Source organism: Chanos chanos, chromosome 13, assembly GCF_902362185.1.
Source record: "Chanos chanos chromosome 13, fChaCha1.1, whole genome shotgun sequence".
NCBI classification, from domain to species: Eukaryota; Metazoa; Chordata; class Actinopteri; order Gonorynchiformes; family Chanidae; genus Chanos; species Chanos chanos.
Genome location: NC_044507.1, coordinates 10,442,161 through 10,449,543, shown reverse-complemented (window position 1 = coordinate 10,449,543; position 7,383 = coordinate 10,442,161). Strand labels below are relative to the sequence as shown.

At 44.7% G+C, this 7,383-nt stretch overlaps 1 protein-coding gene across 3 annotated transcripts in view; it reads left to right on the top strand.

Annotated features, from left to right (window-relative positions):
- The window catches only part of hipk2 (homeodomain interacting protein kinase 2), a 68,958-nt gene that overhangs the window by 15,002 nt on the left and 46,573 nt on the right, over positions 1-7,383 (top strand). For all 3 annotated transcript variants that reach the window (XM_030790743.1, XM_030790742.1, XM_030790744.1), the window contains exon 2: positions 3,114-4,251. In XM_030790743.1, coding sequence (XP_030646603.1) covers positions 3,114-4,251 — 1,138 coding nt within the window. The remainder of the gene's footprint in view (positions 1-3,113; positions 4,252-7,383) is intronic.

Sequence of the window (7,383 nt, the reverse complement as noted above, 5' to 3'; positions counted from 1 at the left end):
GCATTTGTGACCTCACAGTTTGGACATCCAGAGGCAGCAGTATTTCTCTGAGGACTGTCTCAGTGGCTCTTCACTGTACTCACTCAAACTACGCACGAGAAAGAGAGAAAACATGAGTGTTTGGTGAAATCGTTCTCAGTGTGATTCAGTCTGTCTAAATTGCTCCGACTCTGTGAGCTATGACCGCAGTGGCTTGGCAGAGAGTGGGTTTTGAACAGCTGATAGTTTGCAGTGGAAAACGTACAGTAATGAAATTGCCGAATGGGCCGATATTTGAGCCGGGATTATTTTGACGGCTTGTAATTTGACATCTCGGGTAGCGATGGGACCGGATTACCGGGCGCGCTCATAACTGAGAATTCCAGGGATGTTCTGCCTAAACAGACGTAGTCCTGGAGGCCACGCGACCTCTTCATCAGACAGAGACATACACACACACACACACACACACACTTAGACTGCCCCATCTACCACTACTGACTACTGTCCAAATTATTTTTAGTGTAAAGTCCTGGCAAAGAAACACGTAATCCAAGGAGTGACATCTGGCCCGGTGGCTTATGGGATTAGTAGGGGGGGGGGGCTTGCTCCTAATAGCCCAGCGGACGTTCTTCATTATTTTTTCCATCAACGCCAAGGACCTGCAGGATCTAAAAGCTGCAATGGGGGTGGAGTGTAGGATAAGAGATAGGAGGGACCCATTCCCAGGCAGATGGAACCTAAACCCAACGAACGGTTTTAGAGACATGCTTCTCACAGAAGCCACTAATATGCTTAATCAATGTCCATAGCCTTAAAAGCAATGGATATGTGCCCAAGGCATTAAGGTTAAGACCAGATGACCACTGAAATGATGAGCGATGTCAAAAGCTGTCGCCCTGTGGCCACGCTCATCTTGGAAAGACAAATTAGCGAAGCAGGATGAGACCATAAGGAAACAAACGACTCAAAAGATAAAGAGAGAGAGAGAGAGAGAGAGAGACAGCTGATGAGAGTCAGAGGAAAAAGGAAGAGGGAGAGGAAAAATGGGACAGACATTGTTTTTTTTTTTTTTTGTAGAGTGCAGTAATCAGCACAACTTGTAATTCATTATCATGACAAAGTGAGTAAACGGAGTTTCCTCCCTCTCTTTCCTGTCTCGAGAATGTTCCTGCGTCAAGGAATTCCTCAAGCCAAAGGAGATTCATCAGTGTCTCTCCAAGGGACACCACTACCCTGTCCCACGTTTTCCCCCCTTCATATGACAAACCAAATAGATCATCTCATCAAGCAACACAATACAAATGAACAATACAGAGACAGACAGACCGATAAATACAGGCATATAGATAAGACAGATAGAATACGCCAGAAAGGAAATGCAATGTTAAGGTCTTTGCGACTATCTGGATAGTTTCCTGAGTAATTCTCTTTGTGAACCACAAGCCCTAATAGGGAAGTGCAAACCAAAGTATTAGTCCTGGTATCAAACCAATTGTGATGATGTGAATGAACAGATGTTGTTGTGAGAGAGGTTAATCAAGGTGTAAAGAGGTGAGATTTATGTGAATAATGCCAAAAAAAAAAAAAAAATCCTGGTTATGTTTGCCATATGCAACTGTGAGAAAATTGTACTTTTCTATCAGTTTAGCTTGATGCATTTATGTACTAACATCAGAATGTTCAGCTTTCTGCATCCGCTCTCTTATTCAGCCTGTCGCTGTTTCGTCAAGTCAGCAAATTGAGCAGAATAGTTTATTGTGAGGCACAGGGTGAAGCTGAAGTCAAAGCATATTATTTGTATATTCAGAGCACAAAGATGATGTGAATGAATGCATTTCACGTCGGTAACAGATTAAGGTAACTGAGACTCAGTCACTTAGAAAAGAACACTGGCGGTGGGAGTGGGGGGTGGTGGGGGCTGACTGACACTCAGTGAATTTGTTCACCCCTAATACAGGTTGATAGTTCTGTCGGAGACTGAACTGCGCACAACAGTTTTGTAGAAGTGCGTGTGTGTGTGTGTGTGAGTGTGTGTGTGTGTGGTGACAATGTGTAGAGGAGGATACTTTTATGTGCGAGTGCTCTAAACTGGACCACATATGGGAATCTGTAAATAGTGCATTTCTTCATTCCTCTCATGTAATCCTGCTTGTGCTGGTATAATTATTTTAGTTCTGCAAACAGCTCTATTTGAGAAGGCTATTTTTGGACCGTTGTTTGCTTGAAGAAGCTATGCTTACTCCGAGGCCAAGGATTCCCACGAGTTCAGTGTATCTCAGTCTTCGCTCTTGTCATGTGTTTGGAAGATCTGAGGGTGAAACACAGTTCAAGTGTTCCTCGGTTGTTTTTCGATACCTCCAAAAAATGCTGTGTTTTCATCTGCCCCCCCCCCCCCCTCCTCCCTCCTCCCTCTGTAGAAAACAGATGCGATGCAATGCATGTGAGAACCCTGCCGTCTATTCGTGGAAGGAAATTGCAATCATTCCTTGAGACTCACGCAACTTTTTAAGGCTCCGGTTTTGATGTGAAATCTCTTAGAGTCTTTTATTTGTCAGATGCCTCAGTGAATCTTTACACAAAAGAGTCCTAGCATGCAACGCATATTTAGGAGAGCTCCGAATGGACACTCTGTAGAAATGGGATTTCCACTGTATGGAAAAGTGGTCTGCATTGTAACCAGGGAGTACAGATTAAACATTATGTAAGGAGATATTTTCTGTAACATTTCAATAGGAATTTCTGTAAGAATGAAGACCATTCATTCATTTGTGGAGTCCTCTTGTAGTGTTAGCCCAACTTCTTTTTTTTTCCTTCTTTTTAATTGTGTGTATATATATAAATGCTTTGATGAGGTTTGAAACAAAAATGAAATATTTGTTATATTCTCCAAGTACTTCCCCAGATTTTCAAGTGAACATAGCTTAGTTATTTAAAGGTGAAACGTGTGCGTACATGTGAGTGTGTGCAAAGAGGACTTAATAGGTTAGCATTTGAACTAGTGTATCTGTATAAATGGCCTGCTATGACCTGTGAACATTTTATTTAAGGCTTGCCTCGAATTTCATTCCAAGTTTCACATTCCCCCTCTCTCACCGTCTCTTTCTGTCTCTCTCTCTTCCTCTCTTTTTCAGGTATGGCCTCGCAAGTGCAAGTCTTTTCCCCTCACACTCTCCAGTCAAGTGCCTTCTTTAGCGTGAAGAAATTGAAGGTGGAGCCGAGTTGCAACTGGGATATGACAGGGTACGGCACACACAGCAAGGTCTACAGTCAGAACAGCAAGAGCGTGTCCGTCGCCCCAGTGGGCATCAACGCCACTTCCCTCCAGGTCGCCGGCTCGGCCCTCTCTTACGAGCAGGCTCTCCTGTTCCCGGCGGGTTCGGGCCACATCGTGGTGGCCTCGGCCAGCAGCACATCCGGAGCGGCCAGTCAGCTGCTTGGTGGTGGTGGTGGTGGCGGCAGCAGTAACGGTAGCGGCAGCGGGGGTGCAGGACACAACCTGACCCGCCTCAGCACCGTCAGCCTGCTGGACACCTACCAGCGATGCGGGCTTAAGCGTAAGAGTGAAGAGTTGGACAACAACAACAGCGGCAGTGTGCACGTCGTCGAGGAGCACCCGCCGCCGATGATCCAGAACGCGCAGAGTGGGGCGACCGTCGCCACGGCGACGGCCTCCACCGCAACCTCCAAGAACAGCGGCTCCAACAGCGAGGGCGACTACCAGCTTCTGCAGCACGAGGTCTTGTGTTCCATGACCAACACGTACGAGGTGCTGGAGTTTTTGGGTCGGGGGACTTTCGGACAGGTCGTGAAGTGCTGGAAGAGAGGCACCAGTGAGATCGTGGCCATCAAGATCCTGAAGAACCATCCGTCGTACGCTCGTCAAGGTCAGATCGAAGTCAGCATCCTGGCGCGGCTGAGCACAGAGAGCGCCGATGACTACAATTTCGTGCGGGCGTACGAGTGCTTCCAGCACAAGAACCACACGTGCCTGGTGTTTGAGATGCTGGAGCAGAACCTCTATGATTTCCTCAAGCAGAATAAATTTAGCCCGTTGCCCCTCAAGTACATCCGACCCATTCTGCAGCAGGTTGCCACGGCGCTGATGAAGCTGAAGAGTCTGGGCCTCATACATGCCGACCTGAAGCCCGAGAACATCATGTTGGTGGACCCCGCCCGTCAGCCCTACAGGGTCAAGGTCATCGACTTTGGTTCGGCTAGCCATGTCTCCAAAGCTGTGTGCTCCACCTATCTCCAGTCCAGATACTACAGGTAAGCCAATCTTGTCTTTAAAACGTTTGCGTATGTGTCAGAATCCAAGCAGATGTTCATTAAAAAGTTTCCAGATATGGAAAGCGAGAGGAGTATTTTTTTTTTGCGCTTTCCCCTCAGGTTTGTTCTTCTTCAAAGAGTTTTTTCCCTACGAGGTGGCAAGGTATTATGGGGCGAATTATCTTTCGATTTGTAGATGGTTAACTGGAGTCACTTTGGACTCTTGCCTATAGGTTTCATGTTAAAATCCCTTGAGTGAACTTCCACAGTTTCTGCTGTAAGACAGAGCAGTAAAATTCAAAGGCATGCTGAGAAACCAGCTGCTTATCATGTTTAATATGATAAAACAGCCGTGTTGTGTGCTGCTTTGAAGATTAAAGGGGGTCTGTTTGGTGCGCTTTACAACGTGGTAAAGCTTTAGAATGACAACACCTGGGAGATATTTTGCAGCCAATCTTTCCTTTTCTTTTCTTTCTTTCTTTCTTTCTTTCTTTCTTTCTTTCTTTCTTTCTTTTCTCTCTCCCTTCTTTTTCAGTATGTCAGTGACTCTTGATAGTGTTTCTACAAAGAAAGACCTTTTTTATGTTTCAGAGAGAAAAAATAAAAACTGCCCATGAAAACCTACAGTGAAGATTGACTGTAAACACAGGGCTGTTGTTTGCATGTAGGCTTTTAGACATCTCTCCCGCCCGGTCCACCCACCACCTTCATCATCACTGGTCGCCATTTCCCCAGGGATGAAGATGTGGGGTCAGCCTAAGTTCTTCAGTAATACGTCCCTGCTGTAATCCACACCAGAGCACCAGCATTAGAAACAGATGACTTGCTTTGGCTTTTTTTTTTTTTTTTTTTTTCGCTGGACTTACTACTTTAGCTCAGCTCTTTCATTTGGCTACAGAGAGCTCTCATGTTTTGGTTTTTGCAGGCGGGGTCAAGTCATTGAGAGTGTGTTCAGGAGTTGTTCACACAGAAGCCTTCTCTGTTTTGTTTTCTGTAATTCACCCACCAGACCATCCCCCCTCTCCACCCTCCTTCCCACTGCAGCGGGTACATGTGTTAGAAAGACGACCACACAAAACTCTGAGAGAATGCAAGCTCAGAGGGGTGAGGTCACACTTCTGCCATATGTGTGTCTTTCAATATAAACCACTACTCTTAAAGGGTCGAGGTCCCTAATTACCAAATGGCACTGGCAGTGGGGGATGCATTTTAAAGTACTGCAATAATTTAACGCACTTTCTTTTTAAAATCGAAAACAGAATGAATAGCTTGTTCATAGTCTACTCATAAACACAAACTGAGGTCAGCAGAAAAGTTTGCTTTGGCAACATTCTTCACAGGCATGTAATAAATTTGTTTACTCTTTCAAGTTATGCAGATATAATCAGTACAAGCTTATTTGATGTATTTGGCATCAAGACAGGCAGTGTTTTCTCATTTTGCAAGTTTCGAGGGTAATAAACTTAAAAACTAAGACGTGTAAACTTAAAAACTAAGAAGTGTACACTTATCCGTGAACAGTGACTTCACGGTTTTGGTCCCTTTTTCTTCAGAGTAGCACGTTGAAAGATGAATAGTAAGACACAGTTGAACACAAACTTTAAAAAAAGAGAGAATGCATTAAGAACTGAGACGTACGTGAACGTCTACACCCCATATCAAACCATTGCAGCTCAAGTAGAGTTTGAATCCTAAGCCGTGGGTGATTGTGATGTATATAGCATTGTTTTTATAGCCAGGCCTGACAGTAAGACGCGGCTAGCAGGTTCTAAAGTGTAATTACGAAGGGCTGTGTGTCTTCTCCTGTGTGGGAGTGAAGGGAGAGGATGATCTCCTAATTTCCTCTTGGCAAGAATGAAGAGAGAGAGAGAGAGAGAGAGAGAGAGAGAGAGAGAGAGAAGAGAAAAAAGAAATAGCTGACACTGAGCAGAGCATTACCCATCAGCCTGAGAGAGACTGACAGCCAGGGAGAAAGAGAGGGAAAGAGAGAGAGAGAGAGAGAGAGAGAGAGAGAGAGAGAGGGAGAGAGATTAGCAGAGGAATATGGAGTGTGTATGCCATATGTCAGGGTTATGGACCTGTACTTTGTGATTATCTGTTTGTGTGGGGAATATAAAAATAAGAAGCCATAATTTTAATCACTTAAACTCAGTCCTATCCTAGTTGTGTTTATCTACTGTGTGGCTTTGACCGAGCCATTTGTGCAGTATGGCATACAGTGATATCTTTTGGATTATTTCAAAGTTAGACTTTGTATCTATGACGTTTGCCAGTGGTTTTCTGAGGTCCAATAAACCCACGCTTGGTGTCACCCAAGAGTTCTTGCTACGATGTGGCACGTGCGCACAGATGTGTACACACACACATAAACACACACACACACACACACACACACACACACACACACACTGTGTATTAGTGCACTACCTGTTGCAACTTCTCCCAGATAGCCCTGGCCTAGAGAAGATTGTCACTGTGGCCGTCTCTGACTCACTGGTTAATGGACACCTTACTGTCCTTAAAAGGGGGCTCCCTACCAGTGTCCTGTGAAAACACTGCTTTTGAAGGGGGGGCGGGGGTCACTGAAACTGCTGAGCTTCCTTAGATAAGAGATATGACAAAGAAAAATTCCCCTCCTTTTGATCCACTCACTAATCAAGTCGATGTTTTGAGAACTATGTTTTTCTTTATGTTCTGAACAACTAATAAGTTATCAGTAATGCGTCTTTTGAAGGCGGATCAAAGCGTAAGTTGGATCATTGTGACGTCACAGCCTGTCATGAAAAGTGTAAAGGTTAGGCCTGTGCAGTTGCTATAATAATCTGTTAAGCAAACGTTTCTTTTGGACATGGGGTCTGCAAGTGCACTGTTACATAAAAAGTCATGCTAATACAAACCTCATTCTCTGTTCTCAGCAGATGTTGATTTTGGCAGGGCACTGAATCCATGGGACAATTACGCTCGAACTCTGATAGGACAGGATGCACCAAATGTTCTCTTTTCTCAATTTTCTTTAACTGAAGTCACATTCATCCCTATCTGTCCATCTTTCTCAAAGAGTCCTAAGAGGATGTACTGTCAAATGCAGAAATGATTATGGAAGGCAGAGAGTTTCCAGCTGGAGTTTTTGGA